This window comes from Oncorhynchus keta, chromosome 19 (genome assembly GCF_023373465.1).
Source record: "Oncorhynchus keta strain PuntledgeMale-10-30-2019 chromosome 19, Oket_V2, whole genome shotgun sequence".
Taxonomy (NCBI): Eukaryota; Metazoa; Chordata; class Actinopteri; order Salmoniformes; family Salmonidae; genus Oncorhynchus; species Oncorhynchus keta.
Genome location: NC_068439.1, coordinates 68,734,844 through 68,759,654, shown reverse-complemented (window position 1 = coordinate 68,759,654; position 24,811 = coordinate 68,734,844). Strand labels below are relative to the sequence as shown.

The 24,811-nt window shown below is 41.6% G+C and overlaps 1 protein-coding gene across 1 annotated transcript in view; it reads right to left on the bottom strand.

The window, feature by feature from the left end:
- Positions 1 to 24,378, bottom strand: part of LOC118398763 (gamma-aminobutyric acid receptor subunit rho-1-like) — a 30,154-nt gene extending 5,776 nt beyond the window's left edge. Inside the window, exons 1-5 of the mRNA XM_035794438.2 lie at positions 23,917 to 24,378; positions 18,446 to 18,496; positions 15,333 to 15,439; positions 3,544 to 3,611; positions 3,120 to 3,343 (exon numbers count right to left, since the gene is read on the bottom strand). Coding sequence (XP_035650331.1) covers positions 3,120 to 3,343; positions 3,544 to 3,611; positions 15,333 to 15,439; positions 18,446 to 18,496; positions 23,917 to 24,023 — 557 coding nt within the window. The 5' untranslated portion in view covers positions 24,024 to 24,378. The remainder of the gene's footprint in view (positions 1 to 3,119; positions 3,344 to 3,543; positions 3,612 to 15,332; positions 15,440 to 18,445; positions 18,497 to 23,916) is intronic.
- Between the last annotated feature and the right edge of the window lie 433 nt (positions 24,379 to 24,811).

Here is a 24,811-nt window from a genome sequence, read left to right as displayed (position 1 = left end):
CACCTCCCTCTGCAACTGGATCCTGGACTTCCTGACAGGCCGCCCCCAGGTGGTGAGGGTAGGTAGCAACACATCTGCCATGCTGATCCTCAACACTGGAACTCCCCAGGGGTGCGTGCTCAATCCCCTCCTGTACTCCCTGTTCACCCATGACTGCATGGCCAGGCACGACTCCAACGCCATCATTAAGTTTGCTGAAGACACAACAGTGGTAGGCCTGATCACCGACAACGACGAGACAGCCTATAGGGAGGAGGTCAGAGACCTGGCCGGGTGGTGCCAGAATAACAACCTATCCCTCAACGTAACCAAGACTAAGGAGATGATTGTGGACTACAGGAAAAGGAGCACCTAGCACGTCCCCATTCTCATCGACGGGGCTGTAGTGGAGCAGGTTGAGAGCTTCAAATTACAACAAACTAGATTGGTCCAAACACACCAAGACAGTCATGAAGAGGGCACGACAAAGCCTATTCCCCCTCAGGAAACTAAAAAGATTTGGCATGGGTTCTGAGATCCTCAAAAGGTTCTACAGCTGCAACATCGAGAGCATCCTGACCGGTTGCATCACTGCCTGGTACAGCAATTGCTCGGCCTCGGACCGCAAGGCACTTCAGAGGGTAATGCGTACGGTCCAGTACATCACTGGGGCCAAGCTGCCTGCCATCCAGGACCTCTACACCAGGCGGTGTCAGAGGAAGGCCATAAAAATTGTCATAGACCCCAGCCACCCCAGTCATAGACTGCTCTCTCTACTACCGCATGGCAAGCGGTACCGGCGTGCCAAGTCTAGGACAAATTAAAGCTTCTCAACAGTTTTTTACCCCCAAGCCATAAGACTCCTGAACAGGAAAGCAAATGGTTACCCGGACTATTTGCATTGTGTGCCACCCCCCCAACCCTTCTGTTACGCTGCTGATACTCTCTGTTTATCTTATATGCCTAGTCACTTTAACTATACCTTCATGTACATACTACCTAAATTGGCCTGACCAACCAGTGCTCCCGCACATTGGCTAACCGGGCTGTCTGCATTGTGTCCCACCCATCACCCGCCAACCCCTCTTTTTACGCTTCTGCTACTCTCTGTTCATCATTTCATCATATATGCATAGTCACTTTAACGATACCTACATGTACATACTACCTCAATAAGCCTGACTAACAGGTGTCTGTATATAGCTTTGCTACTCTTTTTTTCAAATGTATTTTTACTGTTGTTTTATTTCTTTACTTACCTACCTACCTACATTACATTACATTACATTACATTTAAGTCATTTAGCAGACCTAAACACACACACACTTTTCCCCCGCACCATTGGTTAGAGCCTGTACGTAAGCATTTAACTGTAAGGAGAGCAATGCAGTATAATACAATAATGACAAAGAGAAATCAGTTGGGGATGTGGGTGAATATGTTTTGTGTATATTATTAACTGGGTGGTTCGAGCCGTGAATGCTGATTGGCTGACAGCCGTGGTATATCAGACCGTATACCACGGGGATGACAAAACATTTATTTTTACTGCTCTAATTATTTTGGTAACCAGTTCATAATAGCAATAAGGCTCATCAGGGGTTTGTGGTATATTGCCAATATACCATGGCTAAGGCTGTATCCAGGCACTCCACTGTATCCAGGCACTCCACTCCATTGTGTTGTGCATAAGAACAGCCCTTAGCCATGGTATTTGGCCATATACCACACCCCTTTGGGCCTTATTGTTTCACTATATTTCAGACAGATACACACAGAGTCAGGGGGATGAGTAAATTCAGGGATAAATAGATAAAAATAGCCAAGATAATCCAGCACAGTGTAGAAGAGACCCGTCGCTTCACTGGATCCTCTGGGAGGAAGATCCACATACAGTAAACAGTTGGTTACTCTCCAAATCTGCTTCCTTCTGGAACATAAATCTCTGGTTCCAGCCCTCCGAGAGATTAACCCTACTGATGAGCCTGCATGGTATCTATAGTAGAACACACACCACCCTGTCACTCCACAAGTCCAATACATATGTAAGAACAAAGAAATTCTATAATACACCTCAAGGTTGGTATTTACAGATGGCCTATGTGTATACCAGGGCATAGTTCAAAGTCGCAAGACCAGAGTCTGTCTTGATGGCAATTTACACCATTATCTTAGCATGACCGCTGACACCACCAGTGATGAAAGTGTTCATGACGCTACTTACTATCAGTGCCCACAGGTGTCATAAGACTGTATGCAGTGTGTCCAGACTGCCAGCAGAGGGACCTACTGACACAGACATCTTGATACTGGCTCTTGCTGCCAAGGCTCTCAAATGGACCAACTGTGGATTACAAATCTCTTGGCTCCAGCATTCTGATTACTCACCAAAATGACAAACTCAATCTCTGTCTGCAGATTTACTATACTTTACTGACAGTTTCTCATCACATCCATCATGTTGTCATGAAATACAAACTGCACGTCTTGGTTAAGAGATATAAATAGGCACTTGGCCAGGACCCTGATCCATAACAGCATCACAGCATTTTTAAATTTTCAAATTGCTAATGGGTAAAAAAAAAAGCATGAAAGTGTTGAATTTAGCCTGTCTCAGCTGGCAGCTCTGTGATTTGCGTAATGAAATCACTTTTGAGGATAAATTGTCAGTTGGCAAAGACTAGTGTTTACAAACAGCACAAGCTTCTCTTCAGTTGATTCCATTCCAAAAAGTGATCAGACCTAGCTAGCTCATTTCATCCATCATTTGTAGGCTTTGTCTGGACTTATTTTACATAACAAGTTACTGTACCTACTAGAGTTCACAAGGGAGTTTTGTGGCACACAAAATAATCTAAGCCTCCTGATGCCTAGCTTTGATGGTGGATGAAGTGAGTTCTCCCCTTACTATGTAAAGAGCTTTGAGTACCTCAGTAGGGAGAAAGGCTCTATATACCTTAAATCCAATCCATTATTAATATTAACACACATTTTCCAGTCTCAGGCAAGGTTACTCATCGTGCAGGTGTGGTTCACCAAACCCTTTCTATTATACCAGTATGCTTCAAACTGATTGCCAGTGTCAACCATGTAGCAAAGAACAAAACCAATGTTCTACTCTGACCAGGTCAATTGGTACCTTAAGCTGTAGAGCACCTTGCCATCAGGGTAGACTCTCAGCATGACATTATCTGTGGTGGTGTCGTGTGTGAAAGACTTCTTGGAGTGGACAAAGAACAGGTCAGGCACCCAGATCTTCTTGACCAGGCGCCCGTCGAACGTCATGCTCTTATTGGTTGTGCTGTGGAAAGAAAGGCGCTCATCTTTCCAGTAGTGCCTAATATACAGGGTCATGGTGAAGTCCTGAAACACAGAGCATGACAATGCTGCAATTTCAACAGAGCGATCACATATTAATAACCACAATGAATGTGATACACTATAAATGTCTTCTCCTCTTCTTTCCAATTAATCTAATTAAAGTATGGTTGATCTATGTATCTATGAAGGACAGCTTTATTTTGGTTTACATCACAGCTTACAGAAAGTATAGAAACACTTACCATGTCAACTTCTGAAATTGTGTCCAGACTCTCTACCTGAACATCAACTCCAACTTGAACAGTGTGTCCTGCAAAGATACACAACTCAAATCCTAGCTTAATTAAAACAATACACATAATGCATAAGTAAACAAAACCATTCAGATATGTTAATGGTAATGTACACTTGTTTCCATAAATAGCTTAAGTTGTTAATGGTTGGGGTAGATAAGTGTATAGTTCATTTGTTTATTTAAGTCAGTCAAGCACCCAAGCTAACTGGCTAACAGTGACTACCTTGCTAGCTACTTTACAGACACAGAGAAGTTCAGAAAACAGGTCACTCTGACCATTTAACTTGCCCTAGCAGAGCTGGTAAGACTTTTCATGTTATTAAGAGGGTTAGTGATTGTAACTGTGTTACTGGCAACAATTGAATTACGTTTTTTAAACAATGTTTACAGGCACCTGTCATAACAACAGGCACGACATGTCGTTTGTAAATGTATCAATTATTAGACACTTTGGCACTCTCAGACCAGAGTGCTCTGAACTCGGAGTAGATTGCCAGAGTGAGTTTACGAACAGACCGTATTAACAGACAATACACACTTATTCTCCCATGCCCTTATCACAGTCAACACACACATATTTGACATTTTATAGTAAAAATATAATGGAATATAACAGAATGAAATTGAAAGAATATTTCTTCCCAGACTGCAAAACGTGTGGAACCATGGTCATTTAAAAAAGTTGATATTTTGGAACAGGCCCCTTGCGCACATTTTTTGATAGTTCAATTGGCATGAGTAGATTCTTTATTTTTAGTGTTTTACAAAATTCTTAGTAGATCTAATCTCTCAATGTTCATCTCAAAATGCACCAGACTGATGCATTTAGCTGTTAAAATTCTAATGTTCTTCTTCTGGGGGAGGATGCCCCCAAACCTCCCTACCAGGGTTCCCCTCTGGCTTTGGGCTAAGCCCCCAATGTCGTCAAATCCTAGAAACGTCCCTGGGTAGGGATCACAAATCAACACAGAGAAAAACAGAAAAGTCAATAGCTTGCTAAGATTATCTCTCCATTGTTGTAACAATGTAATAAAAGCTGTCTCGATGACGTAGCTGTATTTAGGGGACATTTTTATCTAGACAATTCTATTTAAAACAATGAGTTTTTGCTCCATTAGTCCCTTCCACCAGTTCCCTGCAAAAAAAACCCACACAATTAGGCCACAGTGTTCCAAAAAACCAACTCAGCCGTGCCAGACACAAACATATCTGGAGGCTCTCCAATATTTAGTGGTTGAATTTTATAATCCTTCCTGGGTTGAAATGTCATATTGCAGACAGCTGAAAGAGCTCATCTCCCTTAAAGGGATTTAAAAAGGAACCACTCATTTTTGTTTGTGTATCCCATGAGGTAGCAATACAACATTCATTCATATCTCTTACATATGCAGTACCAGTCATTCAAGGGTTTCTCTTTATTTTTACTATTTTCTACATTGTAGAATAATAGTGAAGACATAATAATAATAATAATATAATATATGCCATTTAGCAGACGCTTTTATCCAAAGCGACTTACAGTCATGTGTGCATACATTCTACGTATGGGTGATCCCGGGAATCGAACCCACTACCCTGGCGTTACAAGCGCCATGCTCTACCAACTGAGCTACAGAAGGACCAACTATGAAATAACATATGGAATCATGTAGTAACCAAAGAAGTGTTAAACAAATCAAAATATATTTAGATTGGAGATTCTTCAAAGTAGCCACCCGTTGCCTTGATGACAGCTTTGCACACTCTTGGCATTCTCTCAACCTGCTTCATGAGAGTTGCTTTTCCAACAGTCTGGAAGGAGATCCCACATACTGTATGCTGAGCACTTGTTGGCTGCTTTTCCTTCACTCTGTGGTCCAACTCATCTCAAACCCCCTGAATTGTGCTGAGATCGAGTGATTGTGGACGCCAGGTAATCTGATGCAGCACTCCATCACTCTCCTTGGTCAAATAGCTCTTACACAGCCTGGAGGTGTGTTTTGGGTCACTGTCGAAAAACAAATGATAGTCCCACTAAGCGCAAACCAGATGGTATGGCGTATCGCTGCAGAATGCTGTGGTAGCCATGCTGGTTAAATGTGCCTTGAATTCTAAATAAATCACACAGTGTCACCAGCAAAGCACTGCCACACCATCATACCTCCTCCTCCATGCTTCACGGTGGGAACCACACATGCGGATATCCTCCGTTCACCTTCTCTGCATCTCACAAAGACAAGGAGGTTGGAACCAAAAATCTCAAATTTGGACTCATCATACCAAAGGACAGATTTCCACCAGTCTAATGTCCATTGCCCAAGCAACTCTCTTATTATTGGTGTCCTTTAGTAGTTGTTTCTTCGCAACAATTCGATCATGAAGGCTTGATTCACCCAGTCTCCTCTGAACAGTTGATGTTGAGATGTTTCTGTTACTTGAACTCTGTGAAACATTTATTTGGGCTGTAATCTGAGGTGCAGTTAAGTCTAATGAACTTATCCTCGGCAGCAGAGGTAACTCTGCATCTTCCTTTCCTGTGGCGGTCCTCACAAGAGCCAGTTTCATCATAGCACTTGATTTTTTTTGCGACTGCACTTGAAGAAACTTTTAAAGTTCTTTACATGGACTGTTTTTGACATAATAGGGACTTGGTCTTTTACCAAATAGGGCTATCTTCTGTATACCACCCCACCCTTGTCACAACACAACTGATTGTCTCAAACGCATTAAGAAGGAAAGAAATTTCACAAATGAACTTGTAACAAGGCACACATAGTTTTATGTCTTCACTATTATTCTACAATGTAGAAAATAGTACAAATAAAGAGAAACCCTGGAATGAGTAGGTGTCCAAACTTTTGACTGGTACGTATAACTCAAATCAAATCAACGTTTATTGGTTGCGTACACAGTTTAGCAGGTGTTATTGTGGTGCAGCAAAATGCTTATGTTGCTTGCTCCTATCAATGCACTCAAATGCCAAACAGATCAAATGTAAATATATATTATTTTAAAGACATCAAGAACGGCAAGAAGAATCCAGTTAACAACTCAAACAGCAGCGTAGCAGAATCAAAAATGCAATCTATACAAATTTACACAAGCTAAACTAACAATTAAAACTCATTTTTCAAACACTCCACAAATTTCTTGTTAACAAACTATAGTTTTGGCAAGTCGTTTAGGACATCTACTTCGTGCATGACACAAGTAATTTTTCCAACAATTGTTTACAGACAGATTATTTCAATTATAATTCACTGTATCAAAATTCCAGTGGGTCAGAAGTTAACATACACTAAGTTGACTGCCTTTAAACAGCTTGGAAAATTCCAGAAAAAAACGTCATGGCTTTAGAAGCTTCTGATAGGCTAATTGACATAATTTGAGTCAATTGGAGGTGTACCTATGGATGTATTTCAAGGCCTACCTTAAAACTCAGTGCCTCTTTGCTTGACATCATGGGAAAACCAAAAGAAATCAGCCAAGCCCTCAGAAAAAGAACTGTAGACCTCCACAGGTCTGGTTAATCCTTGGAAGCAATTTCTAAATGCCTGAAGGTACCATGTTCATCTGTACAAAAAATAGTGTGCAAGTATAAACACCATTGGACCACGTAGCCGTCATACCGCTCAGGAAGGAGACACGTTCTGTCTCCCAGAGATGAACATACTTTGGTGCGAAATGTTGTGGGGGTGCTTTGTTGCAGGAGGGACTGGTGCACTTCACAAAATAGATGGCATCATGAGGGTGGAAAATGATGTGGAAAAATTAAAGAAACATCTCAAGACATCAGTCAGGAAGTTAAAGCTTGGTCGCAAATGGGTCTTCCAAATGGACAAAGACCCCAAGCATACTTCCAAAGTTGTGGCAAAATGGCTTAGGACAACAAAGTCAAGGTATTGGAGTGGCCATCATAAAGCCCTGACCTCAATCCTATAGAAAATATGTGGGCTGAACTGAAAAAGTGTGTGTGAGCATGGAGGCCTACAAACCTGACTCAGTTACAGCAGCTCTGTCAGGAGGAATGGGCCAAAATGGGAAGCTTGTTCAAGGCTACCCGTAACGTTTGACCCAAGTTGTTACGGCTCTCGTTGGCGGTAGGAAGAGTAGACCAAAGTGCAGCGTGGAATGTGTTCATGATTATTTTATTTTTAAAAAACACTCAAACAAAATAACAAAAGCGAAAACGAAAGCGCACAGTTCTGTCAGGCTAAGACACTAAACAGAAAACAAGATTCCAGGTCAGGTCAGGGCGTGACTCAAGTTAAACTATTTAAAGGCAATACTACCAAATACTAATTGAGTGTATGTAAACGTCTGACTGTCACGCCCAGACCTTAGAGAGCCTTTTTATGTTTCTATTTGGTTTGGTCAGGTTGTGGTTTGGGTGGGCATTCTATGTTCTGTTTTCTATGTTTTTGTATTTCTAGGTTTTGGCCGGGTACGGTTCTCAATCAGGGACAGCTGTCTAAGAAGTGGCTTTGGGGGTGACCAATGAGATATACCTGCTGGAGCGCGTGCTACGGGTGGGTGCTGCTATGGTGACCAGTGATCTGAGATAAGGCGGGACTTTACCTAGCAGAGACTTGTAGATGACCTGGAGCCAGTGGGTTTGGCGACGAGTATGAAGCGAGGGCCAGCCAAAGAGAGTGTACAGGTCGCAGTGGTGGGTAGTGTATGGGGCTTTGGTGACAAAACGGATGGCACTGTGGTAGACTGCATCCAATTTGTTGAGTAGAGTGTTGGAGGCTATTTTGTAAATGACATCGCCGAAGTCGAGGAGCGGTAGGATGGTCAGTTTTACGAGTGTATGTTTGGCAGCATGAGTGAAGGATGCTTTGTTGCGAAATAGGAAGCCGATTCTAGATTTAATTTTGGATTTTAGATGTTTAATGTGAGTCTGGAAGGAGAGTTTACAGTCTAACCAGACACCTAGGTATTTGTAGTTGTCCACATATTCTAAGTCAGAACCGTCCAGAGTAGTGATGCTGGACGGGCGTGCAGGTGCGGGCAGCGATCGGTTGAAGAGCATGCATTTAGTTTTATTTGCATTTAAGAGCAGTTGGAGGCCAAGGAAGGAGAGTTGTATGGCATTGAAGCTCATCTGGAGGTTAGTTAACACAGTTTCCAACGAAGGGCCAGAAGTATACAGAATGGTGTCGTCTGCGTAGAGGTGGATCACCAGCAGCAAGAGTGACATCATTGATGTACACAAAGAAGAGAGTTGGCCCGAGAATTGAACACAGTGGCAACCCCATATTGACTGCCAGAGATCCGGACAACAGGCCCTCCGATTTGACATACTGAACTCTATCAGAAAAGTAGTTGGTGAACCAGGCGAGGCAATCATTTGAGAAACCAAGGCTGTTGAGTCTGTCAGTAAGAATGTTGTGATTGACAGAGTCGAAAGCCATAGCCAGGTCGATGAATACGGCTGCACAGTAATGTCTCTCATCGATGGCGTTTATGATATCGTTTAGTACCTTGAGCGTGGCTGAGGTGCACCATTGTCCAGCTCTGAAACCAGATTGCATAGCGGAGAAGGTACGGTGGGATTCGAAATGGTCGGTAATCTGTTTGTTAACTTGGCTTTCGAAGACTTTAGAAAGGCAGGGTAGAATAGATATAGGTCTGTAGCAGTTTGGGTCTAGACTGTCTCCCCCTTTGAAGAGGGGGATGGCCGCTGCAGCTTTCCAATCTATGGGAATCTCAGACGATACGAAAGAGAGGTTGAACAGGCTAGTAATAGGGGTTGCAACAATTTCAGCAGATCATTTTAGAAAGAGAGGGTCCAGGTTGTGTGTATATGTGTATGCGCATGTGTGATAGCTTGTGTGAGTGAGTGTGCATCACATGGTAGACAGCTAGTCTTGAGTGTTCAACAGTCTGATGGGCTGGTAATAGAAGCTGTTTTTAGTCTCTCAGTCTTGGCTTTGATGCAACTGTACTGTCTTTCTGTCAGACAGTAGCCGAGTAAATGGTCTGTGGCTCGGATGACTGAGTTATATGATGATCTTCTTGGCCTTCCTTTGAAACCCAGTGCTGTAGATGTCCTGAAAGGCCGGGAGTGTGCCCCCAGTGATGCGTTGGGCAGACAGCACCACCCCTTGGAGAGCCCTAGCGGTTTTGGACCTTCTTCACCACACTATCTGTCGATTTATTCAGAGCCTGCTCTCTCTGCTGTCTCCTGTAGTCCACGATCAGCTCCTTCGTTTTTTGTTGACGTTAAGGTAGAGGTTATTTTCCTTCCACCACTCCACCAGGGCTCTCACCTCCTCCTTGTAGACTGTCTCGTCATTGTTGTTAATCAGGCCTACCACTGTTGTGTCATCAGCAAACTTGATGATTGAGTTGGAGACCTGCGTGGCCATACATGTAAGAGGGGGCTGAGCATGTACTCCTGTGGGGCCCCCATGTTGAAGATCAACGCGGTTGAGGTTTTGTTGCCTACATTCACCACTCGCTTGTCAGGAAGTCCAGGACCCAGTTGCACAGGGAGGGGTTCAGACCCAGGGATCTGAGCTTAGTGTTGAGCTTGGAGGGCACTATGGTATTGAAGGCTGAGCTGTAGTCGATAAACAGCATTCTTACATAGGTATTTCTCTTGTCCGGGTGGGATAGGGCAGTGTGTGATGGTGATTGTGTCGTCTGTTGGAGTGGTGTGAGAATCGAAGTTGGTCTGTGGTGTTGGGTAAGGTGGAGGTAATATGGTCTTTAACTAGTCTCTCAAAGCACTTCATGATGACAGAAGTGAGTGCTATGATAGTAATTTAATTCAGTTACATTCGATACAGGAACAATGGTGGATATCTTGAAGTAAGTGGGGACAACAGACTACGATATATGGAGCGATTGAATATGCCCATAAACACTTCAGTCAGCTGGACTGCACATTCTCTGTGGACGTGACATGGGATGCCGTCTGGGCCGGCAGCCTTGCGAGGCTTAACACGCTTTAATTACTTACTCACGTCGGCCATGGAGAACGGCTCGATGTTGTTTTCCTCAAATCGCTTTATAATCTGTGATTGTCTGGAGTCCTTGCCACATACGCCTCCTGTCTGAACCATTGAATTGAGACTCCACTTTGTCCCTGTACAGTTGTTTTGCCTCTTTGATTGCCTTACAGACGTTATAGCTGGTACACATCCAAATCACCACATTTAACCAGTCACCTTGCCATGGTTAAATGTGGTGATTTGCGCTTTCAGTTTTGCATGAATGCTGCCATCTATCCACGTTTTTTGTAAAACAATCAAATAAATATAACTCTGCTTTAAGGGCCTACATACAATAAAACTAAAAATGTGGATGAGCCATTGTCTCTTAGTACAAAATTATGTGCCAATGTTATTGCATGCTCGGATGCAGATTCACACATTTTGATATATCATATATATTGCATTTATATTGTTAATACATGACTGAGTCAATATTCTGTCAAATACTTCATATCACAAGGAGCAATAGCACATCAACTATTCACTGGCTTTAAACGCCACAGAGGAATACACTACATGTGTAATGTCCAGAGTTGGGGTGTAACTGATTACATGTCAAAGATACAACAAATCAGTTATATGTAATCTGCTTACAAAAACTGTAACTGTAATTAGTTACGTTACCAGCTAAAATATTGTAAATCAGATCACAGAAACTTTTGAAAAACTATATGATTACTTCTTGAATTACTTTTAGATTCTGAAAGGATGTTTGCGGAAAAAAATTAGTTTAACTATTAATTTAGTTTTCTCAATGACATTCAATTCAGCATTGAAAAAAATGCTGCAAGTTTAAGTTTATTCCACCTGAGCGAGTCTGACCACAAGTCAGAGACTACAAGTTAGGGACCACTATGATGACCCACTAAATGCGTTTGTTGGGTCATTTTTGTCTTCTTCTGGTGCCTTTTAAGAGGAAAGTAATCTAAAAGTAACTGAAATGAATCAGATTAATACATTAATGAGTTTGGATAATCCAAAAGTTCAATTACAATTTTGGACAGTAATAACTGTAATGGATAACATTTAGAAAGTAACCTTCCCAACCCTGGTAATGTTTACGTCTGTTACGATTCGTTGTCTGTATAGATTATTCTAGAATCTTAATTATTTTGGAACTTAAATTGCAGCCCAATATATCCCCTTTTGGGATGGAAACATCCATATGTGGGCAATACCATGATAACGGAATAACACTGAGACAGACTCTGGTTTTTCATCTTAAAATGTATGCAAAATAAAAATCCATTGATTTCAAAGTTTAACAAACCATACAACTCTATGCACAATGACTACTTTTAACAATAAACTTTTTCTTAATACCCAAATTACAAAATGACATATTGGTTCCTTACCATGTAAGCAGTTTATGGACATGGTATGACAGCAACCCATGCTTTGGTTTTGTTTACCTGGCCACTGTTTCAAATGCTAACTAAGTCAATGGTATCTTTAACATTTTCACACTTCATATCCAAATCCTCTATAAGCAACATCATTGAGTTAACAATACTTTTTTAGATACTTCAGGATGATTTGGACGAAAATGTTAACATAGGTACCATTGACTAGCATTGTATTTGTGCCACAAAGACAAAAAGGTTTGCATTTGAAACATTGGACAACAAAACCAACGCATGGATTACAGTCATACCTTGTCCATAGACTTGCCTGGCTACCCATACTCCTTGCTCTGGCCAAACACTATGCCACGCTCAGAGATGTTCATTTATTCTCCGTAATGAGTCTGGATCTGGGTACCTCCTCGACCCTTCACTGAATGTGAACACATTCCTTATGATTGGTCGATTGGGCTGGTCCAGAAACTGATGGGTTGGACCAGATACAGAACACGTGGGTAAAGCAGAGGTTTAAAAATGTTTCATTGACTTTGATACTCTGAGATGATCCAGTCAATGATGACTTTGTTTTGTACAATTCCCCTCGTCACCACAAACGACTTCAATGATGGCAGTCTCAGACTAAAGTATGTTGCGAACGACAGAGCAGTGGAAGAATATGTCATTTTCTCATTTGGGTGGCATCCTATTTATTAATTTGGGTGAACTAGCCCTGTAACATTGAGGGGGGAACCCATCTAGTGGTCAGGACCTGGTAATATCAGGGTGTAGGATGGGACATAAACCTAACAATTTCTCTGAACAGGGGAAAAACAACATCACCAAATTCACTGGGAACACATTACATAGTATGAAGAAACAATACTCTGAGCCGCAGCTCCATACTACTTGTCAGACATAGAGAACTGATACTATATACTCGTTCGGTGGGATTGGCGTCAGGTGTGGAGGGTCTTTGGGAGGCTTTTGACCATTGCTTTGGATTCCTCATGTCTAACTCATTGTTAGAATTTTGGGGGGTCCAAATTGGATGTTAGGTACTATATTTATTGAATTTTATATGAATCCTATTTATGTAAATAGCCAATTTGGATGCAATCAATTAGCTTAACTTCTCAAAGATCAAATCAAACTTTATTTGTCACAACAAGTGTAGACCTTACCGTCTAGTGTAGACCAAGTGTAGACCTTAAATGCTTACTTATATGCCCTTAACCAACAGTGCAGTTCAAGAGTTAAGAAAATATTTACCAAAGTAAAAAATTATAAAAGTAACACAATAACATAACAATAACAAGGCTATATACAGTTGGTACCGGTACCGAGTCAGTGTGCTGGGGTACAAGTTAGAGGTAATTTGTACATGTAGGTAGGGGGGAAGTGACTATGCATAGATAATAAACAGTGAGTAGCAGCAGTGTGGGGGGGGGTACAATGTAATAGTCCGGTGGCCAATTGATTAATTGTTCAGCAGTCTTTTGGCTTGGGGGTAGAAGCTGTTAAGGATACTTTCGGTCCTAGACTTGGAGCTCCGGTACCACTTGTCGTGCGGTAACAGAGAGAACAGTCTATGACTTGGGTGACTGGAGTCTCTGACAATTTGATGTGCTTTCCTCTGACACTGCCTATTATATAGGTCCTGGATTGCAGGAAGCTTGGCAAGTGATGTACTGGGCCGTACGCACTACCCTCTGCCGTGATGCAACCGGTCAGGATGTTCTCAATGGTGCAGCTGTAGAACTTTTTGAGGATCTGAGGACCCATGCCAAATGTTTTCAGTCTCCTGAGGGGGAAAATGTTTTTTTGTGCCCTCTTCATGACTGTCTTGGTGTGTTTGGACCATGATAGTTCATTGGTGATGTGGACACCAAGGAACTTGAAACTCTTGACCCGCTCCACTACAGCCCCGTTGATGTTAATGGAGGCCTGTTCGGCCCTCCTTTTCCTGTAGTCCATGATCAGCTCCTTTGTCTTGCTCACATTGAGGCTGTTGTCCTGGCACCACATCGCCAGTTCTCTGACCTCCTCCCTATAGGCTGCCTCATCGTTGCTGGTGATCAGGTCTACCACTGTTGTGTCGTCAGCAAACTTAATGATGGCGTTGGAGTCGTGTTTGGCCACGTAGTTCTGGGTGAACAGGGAGTACAGGAGGGGACTAAGTACACACCCCTGAGAGGTCCAAGTGTTGAGGATCAGCATGGCAGACGTGTTATTGCCTACCTTTACCACCTCGGGGCGGCCGTCAGGAAGTCCAGAATCCAGTTGCAGAGGGAGGTGTTTAGTCCCTGGTTCATGAGCTTAGTGATGAGCTTCATGGGCACTATGGTGTTGAATGCTGAGCTGTAGTCCATGAACAGCCTTCTCACATAGGTGTTCCTTTTGTCCAGGTGGGAAAGGGCAGCGTGGAGTGCGATTGAGATTGCATCATCTGTGGATCTGTTGGGGCTGTATGCAAACTGGAGTGGGTCTAGGGTATCTGGGAGGATGCTGTTGATGTGCGCCATGACCAGCCTTTCAAAGCAAGGAAGTGAAGGCAGGTTACCTTCGCTTCCTTGGGCACAGGGACTATGGTGGTCTGCTTGAAACATGTAGGTATTACAGACTCAGTCACGGAGAGGTTTAAAATGTCACTGAAGACACTTGCCAGTTGGTCCATGCATGCTTTGAGGCTTTGGCAATGTTGACCTGTTTAAAGGTCCTGCTCACATCGGCTACCGATATTTCAACAAAATAATGTTCTGTTTCTAACAACAGAAACCATTTCAGAACAATCTGAGTTGGTGGGTGTTGAAATCCTCTTTCTTGTGCTTTTTGAGATGGAACGACCCATAGGTGTACTTCCGCTTAAAATGTATCTGCTTCCCATGGGGCCCTTGGGAAGGGCCCATAAGTAGGCATTTCACTGTTAGTCTATACCTGTTGTTTACAAAGCATGTGACAAATAAAAATGGATTGGATGGATTTCCTGAGTTCCGAGAACAGGCCAAATCTTAACTTGAGTAATGACAGTTGGAATTTTCCAATGCATGACTTAGACTTAACGATGAGTCATGATTAAGTAATTATTATACTTTTTAAAATTAAACCTTTATTTAGCTAGGCAAGTCAGTTAAGAACAAATTCTTATTTAACGTCCTACCCCAGACGACACTGGACCAACTGTGCACCACCCTAAGGGACTCCCAATCAAGGTTGGATATGATGTAGCCTGGATTTGAACCAGGTACTGCAGTGACACCTCTTGCACTGAGATGCAGTGTCTTAGACCACTGCGCCCCTCGGGAGTCCAAAAATAAGAGTTGTCATCAGATATCAGTGAACTCTAGAATTTTACCAATAATGATCATTATAATTTGTACGTCACACAGTAAAGAACAGTTAAAAAATCTCACCTCCAAAGCCAGGCCTCATTGTGAAGTCGTGGTCATTTATGCTTAAGAGCTGCTCTGACTTTGTCATGGTAGTTTTGGTCATATCTGGACTTCTTCTCAGTATAGGGCTGTGAGGAGTGGAGAAACATGATCAATAAAACAATCAATATTTAAAATTACACTTCTTATCATTGTCTCTGAACCTCTATAGCATACTGACTAGTCCCAGATTTGTTTGTGCTCTTGCCAATTCCATTGCTGCCATTGTCAAACCAAACATGATTAGCATGACAATGAGTGACGAGAAGTTGGCATGAATGCACAAACAGACTGGTACTCAGCCTAAATCAAGACCACTTATCCTATGGAATGGGGCCATACACAGACACACACAACACATGTCTAGCCTCCCCCCATTGTCTTCAGAAGTTAAAGGGGCTTACCAGCTATAAGCTTATCAGGATGTCCATAGAATTCCGATCATATTCATGAGGATTAATTCATTAGGGTAGTCTTTTTTCATATACATTTGGAGCTATGCATCACAGGGCATATGAATTTGCCCTGACCCTGCAGATACTAAGGAAAAGGCTAGATTGCACAAGGTTTAGCTAGTCGCTTCAAAGCCAACTATTTTATACTCTGAGTATACTTTAACAAAAGCTGTGATCTTAGCCCTATTCGCCAGGGACTAGTATTACTATGGAACGTTGGTTATGTCTTTATTATCCCAGTACGTCCATTTTTACAGTAGACGAGTCGGACGGGATTTGTTTTACCAAACTGCCCCGGTAATAAAACAAAATTCTCATTCAAAATTGACCGTTATGACGGAGCCTCGGAATAGCCAAATATTGGCCTATTGGCCTTCAGTTCAGAGCAAGTCTAAATAATAATACATATCTATAAGAACCATGAACTGTAACCTATGCAGACCATTAATTAACTGACATATTTGGCCATTTATTAATTCATTGGCACAATAGCATCCACTTTTATTAAAGGAAGTATGGCACTAGGAAAGTTGATATGTGACAAAACAGATCCTTCATCTGTAGGCTACATACTGTACATAGCACTTTGTTTTAAGCATACATTTTTCCACCCATGTTCTTACCCATGGTTGCAGCACCTGTTAAACTCTGTACAGTCGTGGCCAAAAGTTTAGAGAATGACACAAATATTAATTTCCACAAAGTTTGCTGCTTCAGTGTCTTTAGATATTTATGTCAGATGTTACTATGGAATACTGAAGTATAATTACAAGCATTTCATAACTGTCAAAGGCTTTTATTGATAATTACATGAAGTTGATGCAAAGAGTCAATATTTGCAGTGTTCACCCTTCTTTTTCAAGACCTCTGCAATCTGCCCTGGCATGCTGTAAATTAACTTCTGGGCCACATCCTGACTGATGGCAGCCCATTCTTGCATAATCAATGCTTGGAGTTTGTCAGAATTTGTGGGGTTTTGTTTGTCTACCCGCCTCTTGAGGATTGATCACAAGTTCTCAATGGGCTTAAGGTCTGGGGAGTTTCCTGGCCATGGACCCAAAATATCGATGTGTTGGTCCCCGAGCCACTTAGTTATCACTTTTGCCTTATGCAAGGTGCTCCATCATGCTGGAAAAGGCATTGTTTGTCACCAAACTGTTCCTGGATGGTTGGGAGAAGTTGTTCTCGGAGGATGTGTTTGTACCATTCTTTATTCGTGGCTGTGTTCTTAGCCAAAATTGTGAGTGAGCCCACTCCCTTAGCTGAGAAGCAACCCCACACATGAATGGTCTCAGGATGCTTTATTGTTGGCATGACACAGGACTGATGGTAGCGCTCACCTTGTCTTCTCCAGACAAGCTTTTTTACGGATGCCCCAAACAATCGGGAAGGGGATTCATCAGAGAAAATGACTTTACCACAGTCCTCAGCAGTCCAATCCCTGTACCTTTTGCAGAATATCAGTCTGTCCCTGATGTTTTTCCTGGAGAGAAGTGGCTTCTTTGCTGCCCTTCTTGACACCAGGCCATCCTCCAAAGGTCTTTGCCTCACTGTGCGTGAAGATGCACTCACAGCTGCCTGCTACCATTCCTGAACAAGCTCTATACTGGTGGTGCCCCGATCCCGCAGCTGAATCAACTTTAGGAGACGGTCCTGGCGCTTGCTGGAATTTCTTGGGCGCCCTCAAGCCTTCTTCACAACAATTGAACCGCTCTCCTTGAAGTTACATTTACATTTACATTTAAGTCATTTAGCAGACGCTCTTATCCAGAGCGACTTACAAATTCTTGATGATCCGATAAATGGTTGATTTAGGTGCAATCTTACTGGCAGCAATATCCTTGCCTGTGAAGCCCTTTTTGTGCAAAGCAATGATGACGGCACGTGTTTCCTTGCAGGTAACCATGGCTGACAGAGGAAGAACAATGATTCCAAGCACCACCCTCCTTCTGAAGGTTCCAGTCTGTTATTCAAACTCAATCAGCATGACAGAGTGATCTCCAGCCTTGTCCTCGTCAACACTCACACCTGTGTTAACGAGAGAATCACTGACATGATGTCAGCTGGTCCTTTTGTGGCAGGGCTGAAATGCAGTGGAAATGTTTTTGGAGGATTCAGTTCATTTGCATGGCAAAGAGGGACTTTGCAATGAATTTGCAATTCATCTGATCACTCTTCATAACATTTGGGAGTATATGCAAATTGCCTTCATACAAACTGAGGCAGCAGACTTTGTGAAAATTAATATTTGTGTCATTCTCAAAACTTTTGGCCACGACTGTAATATCCCTCAAAACACAGGAATGATGATTCACACGGGATAAGTATTATCAGAGGACCTGGGAGATTGCCGAGAAACAGTAGGTATTTAGTGCTAGGATAATAACCTTTCTGCCAAGTAAAAATGACTGGCATGACAAATTCAGACGGAACTAAAAAGACGGATGTGATGATTTGTGCTCGTGCACATAATTACATTACCTGAGGTTCCCCATGAAATCTAATCCCATCCAAATAGTTATTTACTTATTTAAAGCCCTAAGTAAATAATCCTGTGGTAATAGTTGCTTTGTTCCCCTAAATCAGATCCTCTCGACTATACTCTGTCTGTAACATTGTATTTAGATGAAGGATTCTTACCTGCTAACTTTTTGACGTCCTTGTACAGTCGATGGTACTTCTCGTTTGAATCTATAAGAAAAACAAGAAAAATTAGATGTAAAGGAGACTACATTCAACATCATAGACCATTCCTACAGCTCATCAGAAGAGTTTGTCAGAAGCCACCCTGTGCATCTTTAAAAAATAACACAACAATTAATTTGCAACAGCATTCGTCCACTTGTTGGTAGTATTGTAGAACAGAGTATTGCTTAAAGCATTGCTTGAAAGTGGGAAGTACAGTATGATAGGGCCCTGGTCAAAAGTAGTGCACTATATGAGTGATTCTACAAAAAGTGGTGCAAATTGGGGGTTCTAATTTTTGAAGCGCACATCTCTTTCAAATTTACAGTATGTCAGACAGATCTACTCCTCACACACTTTGTTTGTAATGCATATTTGAAAATAGTGTCCTAAATTGCTTGTTAGGCACTAAATTTGTCACTACCGAAACGTAGTGAAAAAGTTGCAGTAAAGGGAGAACCATGCACAGTAGTGATCAGATTCACTTTATAAATTGTATTTGTATACAACATTTACTAAATAGTTCAAACATGATTTTTAACTGGATTTTCAAAACCTTGACTTTTTCTCAGCACCACTCATTGGGAGGGAGACTAGAGCAGACCCAGAAGTTCTGACACACATTTGAGCACCCCAGGACGGTCCATTTACTTTGTGCTGTTATAATTTATGCTAATGTAATTCCATTGGGGCAGTTCCCCCCTCATAGTAAATAGCTGGCAAAACAATCCAAGCAGCGGAGCTGCTGCTGCCGGCAGTCACTGAGGTTGCAAAGCAGTAAGTACCTGAACAGCTTGTTTTTAACAAAATATTTTTGAAACAGGATAATGTACAGATTTACTACACTTTTATGATAATTTAAAACATAATCCATTTATCTTATTAAAAAAAAAGAAACTTGAGTAAAGTTATGTAATACAGTAATAGTACAGTACAGTAGAGTACAGTAGAGTAGGGTACAGTACAATGCAAAAAAGTACAGGACAGTACATTATAGACATCTATTTTTGGTCCAAAAATGTCAACGTTTGGGCTCTTTATATTTCTATGTTGTCAATTGTTTCGGTTTGGACAATTTAGACTTTTTTTTTTTCTCCCCAATTTCATGGTATCCAATTGGTAGTTACAGTCCTGTCCCACACGCACGAGAGCCGTGCTTCGTCCTAAACACAACCCAGTCAAGCCACACTGCTTCTTGACACAACGCCCACTTAACCCAGAAGCCAGCCGCGTCAGAGGAAGCAATGTACACCTGGCGACCGTGTCAGTGTGCATTGCGCCCGGCCTGCCACAGGAGTCGCAAGTGCGCAATGAGACAGGAACATCCCTGCCGGCCAAAACCTCCCCTAGCCCGGACGACGCTGGGCCAATTGTGTGCCACCCCATGGGTCTATTTAAAGATCCGCACCTTTTTTTCAATTTTTGCCTAAAATGACATACCCAAATCTAACTGCCTGTAGCTCTGGTGTTTTGCGGGTACTATTTAATAAAGCTGCCAGTTGAGGACTTGTGAGGCGTCTGTTTACAAACTAGACACTAATGTACTTGTCCTCTTGCCCAGTTGTGCAGTGTTAGTTTAGTCCAGGCAGCTGCTAGGACTACTCAGCACCATTTATGAGTCTGCAGATTAAAAGCTCTATCTGCGCAGGTTAAAAGCACTTTAGGAGAATATTCACCAGGCTATTAGAGCAGTCACTGCTTTAGCAGGGAGGGATTCACTGATGTAATCTTTTTTTCTATAAATATATCTTAATCTGGGAATTATGATATGATTCTCTCATGACATACAAGTTTCATAAAAAATGTTTTTTATTATGTAAATTCGTTTCAGAATGACAGTAAGCAAATTCAGTTTGCAGATGATTTTTGAATGGCTTTAGAATGCGTCAAGTCAAAGCTTGACTGTTTTTGTCCATTTATGATTTGCAATGAATATCCAATTTAAGACAATCTTATTTGTAGAGTCCCTTCAACAACATAGTTTGATATCAGTATAGAGTAACAAAAGCCCTTTATGCCTATATACACACTCAAAATGATAAACATACCAAGCAGAATTATGTTGGCAACTATAATAAAACATCTGTCAGACTATAAAAAACAAATTCAAAGTGGTGTTAAAAATCAAATCAGCGTTTATTGGTCACGTACATAGATTTGCAGATGTTATCGCAGGTGTGGCGAAATGCTTGTGCTTCTAGCTCCAACAGTGCAGTAACACCTAGGAAAAGGCATTACACTAAAAGAACTCTGATGGCAAGCAGAGAGAATTATGGGTGACCTACCTACCAAAATCTGGTTGACCTAAAAGTCTAAAGATGTGCAACTTCTTTTCCTATTCTTCTCACAAGGTCAGACATGATTAATGTTGGGACTATGATCCTCTCTAGGTATTTTAAAGTCAAGTAAAGGAAGGTGTACACTGGGTGTCACAAAGAGAAATTCTGAGAAAAAGCAACTTAATCTTAACACTCTCAGCAAATGCCCCTGGGCATTACAGTATCGATGATTCAATTGTTATAGGCAGGCACTGACTGAATTGGTAATGCTATGGTCTTCAATGATGATCAGAGTTCCCATGCCCTTCTATTGTCATACGGGATTGGCCCATCAGCAGAAGGGTGAGGTCAGCACATCCATTTGTGGTTTAACACAGGGTTTCCCAAACTCGGGCCGGTCTGTGCCATATGTCCACCGTTAAACCAGGGTTTCTCAAACTCGGCCCTGGGGCCCTCCCTGGATGCACGTTTTGTTTTTCGGCCTAGCATTACACAGCTGATTCAAATAATCAAAGCTTGATGATGAGTTGGTTATTTGAATCGATGCAATATCTGGGAACTAAAATAAACACATCCAATCCGAGGTCTAAACGAGTACAACATTTATCCCCCAGCCCCCTCACAACAAACACACTAAAAACAGGCTAATGATTATGCAAAAGGCCCAAAATGTGATGTTTTTGCTCTCAGCATTAGACAACATAAAACAGTGAGAAAAGCAGCTATACAGAAATTTGGTGAAAGGACAGCATTAAGAAATGTAGTTTGGTTTTATAACTAAACTAAGGTTCAAGGATCAAAGCAATTGGAGCTTCGAGGGATACAGGAGATCATCGCTACTTTAAACATAGTGGTTATAGAGATTACAGTGTACTATGGGCCCTCATTTGTGCAATGTAATTTGTGCAATACAGTGCAAGACACACAGATAATGCCTGTTTGAATACATTGGGTCAACATGACCCAATGATTCATGTATTTTGTTGCAGTTTGAGAGGTGGACTTAAGATGTGTTGCGATGTGATTGGCCTGGACAAGCACTGGTAAAAAGCCATGGCGATGGCTAAATGTGCTGCGACCAACCAATATCAGTTTCTGGACCTCGAGGTCACTGATGTAATCAGAACACCTGCTCTCTCAATATTCCTGGGGCACTAAGTTCCTGTATGTACCCAGCTTGCCCTGACAGTGCCCAACATTGATGTGAAGTAGGGGTTCAGAGCATGGTGAAGAAGCACTGTAGGAATAAGCTTATTCTGTTTAGTCAGGTTGAAGCTGCGGCAAGCACTGCTATTCTGCAAGAGTGTATAGACTATGACATACTGTATGCAGCACAAATGGAGCTAATTCCTAATCTATAAAATCAACCAATCTAGACGGTGACATCATTGATGTATTAAAAATCACTTTTAATTACACTGGGATTTTGCTCTTTTGCTTTCCAATCAAATAACCTCCAGGCAGCAAAGCCACAACAATAACAATAAACAAAATAGCACAGATTACGTAATCTGAGTAAGTGATTTTTCTAACCACGAACTGTCACCTTGTCACCAACAATCCCCTCTATACTGTATCAAGTATTAGCATTCCATCCAAGCCACCTAAACAATACAGACTGGCACATAAAATACATAGCATAATACAGAATTATTAAATACTGACATTTTTATAAATATTCCCTTCAAAAATGATAACATCTGGTAATTCAGGTATTTTTTCATCTAGTTATGTAGATCTATGGCTATATAGAGTAGTCCTTGGATGAATTACAGAAAAAAGTCTTTGGGTGAAAATCTCATTTTTTTTACAAGTTAAATGTTCTGTTACCTGAATAACGTTGTTGACTCATCTTATACTCATAACTGTGGCCAAAGCATAAATTGGAGAAAAAAAAACACAAAAAATCCCACCTCAAACTTGTATCTCAAACATTAAAAATGCCTGCTATTTCCACATAGGGAATGATGTCATCCTGCCTCAATGGCTGAGCTGGGCAATCAGCGGTCTACTCACATTAATATTTTTTTAAACTTCTAATGGCCGGGGCTGGGTTTCTACTAAGCTAACCTACGTAATTGGGGTGGCAGGTAGCCTAGTGCTTAGAGCATTGGGTCAGTAACCAAAAGGTTGTTCTTAACTGACTTGCCGAGTAATATATATATATATATATTTAAGATGGTCACACCAATGATAATTTCGCTATTTGATTTAGAATTGTAGGACCCCTGTAAAGAAAACATATATAAAATATATTTGATGAAACATTGAATTTGGCCCTTCTGCTTTTAGACCAGGATTTCTATTCATTTATTTTTTTTTACCCATATTTAATCCCTAAAGTACTTCCATATATACTTCCATGAATTGTTTTAACTGGTACTGGGCTACCTTCAGACAAGTTTTGTGAGGCTTGTTGGCCCAGAGCAAAACAACCCACATGAATGTGTTCATGGCAGTCTCATCTTCCCATAGAGGGGTCATATTAGTTTGTAGCCCAAACCGTTCGTACGCTCCTAGACGTTTTCGTGAGCAAGGCCGACATTTGCGGATGCGGTGGGTTGAGAATCATCCCGTGCAAAAAACATTCATTTTGATGCTGACTTTTGTTTTATGATAATTCGATTTTCGAGGGGGAAATGGACATCTACTCTAGGGGGTTCAATGACCGGTATATGCCCACACCAGTCTGTTGTTGGGTTATGCTGAAACTATTCAAAACACAGAAAAAGCAGCTTTTGGACGTACTTAATTATAACAACAAAAGTATTTCACTATTGTAATTAATTATAGGTCACATTTAATAGAAATCTGTAAACACTGGACAGTTACCTTAAATCAAATATAAAGGGCATGCTGTTCCAACAGTGCAGCGCAAGTGATTGTCATCTTGAGCGTCAATGATAGCTCATAAATTAATTACAGTCCTCCCGCGCTTTTTATCGATTGTCGTTCAGCCTATACCCGCCAATAAAAGGCCTACCCACAGCACAGGTTGAGCAGTTAAAACTTTTACAAGAAGCAAGAGCATGTTTCTCCGAATTCATTAGCTTATAGATCCTAGGCATCTCAATGCACATCTTGACATTTTGATCATTTCACTCACATCTACACTCAATCATTTAAAGCCTAAGTATTGTAGGCTACCTGATTTGGCTGTAGGTCTGGCGCACGTGTCCCCTTGGACCAATTGACCTCCCAGAAGCACCGACCATCCAGACAAGTAGCAGTAGAAGTAGGACATCCGTGGACATAATTTCCACACTGACAGCGTTCTGGACCCAGTTGTCCAAAAGTCCAGTTTCAGAAAATAAAGGCTACAGTGAAAAAGTTGTACGTGCCTCGGGCATGATCCTTGGTAGGCTACCGTTCGCGCCAAATCAATGTGAAATACTACAGACACATATACACACTGAAACATGCCACTGTATTTGATCTCACTGTCGGAAAGCAATTTCGTCTAAACCTATAAATCCTTCCACGTCAGATGGCTCGGATTTATCCCTATCAGTATATGTGAGCATATAGCCTACGCCCTGTTTTCCGTCTGTCAAGAGCGGATTCCGTTTGCCAGGTTAAAAGGTGAGTGCAGTTCTCAGAAATGAGAGATTCCCGTCCCTACACCCTAGCCTAAAGATAGTTACGTATTTGAGCACATGATATGATATTGTTAGGCTATAGGGCGGGAATTATTGAAAATTATCATGTGGGCTGGACTGCCTCAGAACACGTGGCTAAGGAACATACACTCTACCAAAAGTCTTGAAATACACTTTTTCATAAAGTAAATCCTATAACAATCTATCTGTTTAAACAATGGCTATTCACTATTCATCGTTTTCACAACAATGTCCACTCGCTGTTTTCATAATACCATATTGACAGCGGCCTCTAGTCAAATAAAATTACTGAGTTGTAATGTAGACGCTAAAACATTGCAATTACTACATTTTGTAATCTATGGGTAGGCTACATTAGCAGCCCACATCGGATAGAGTTTTCACAAGGCTCAACAGAGCTGTATGCTGCTGCATGAAACACC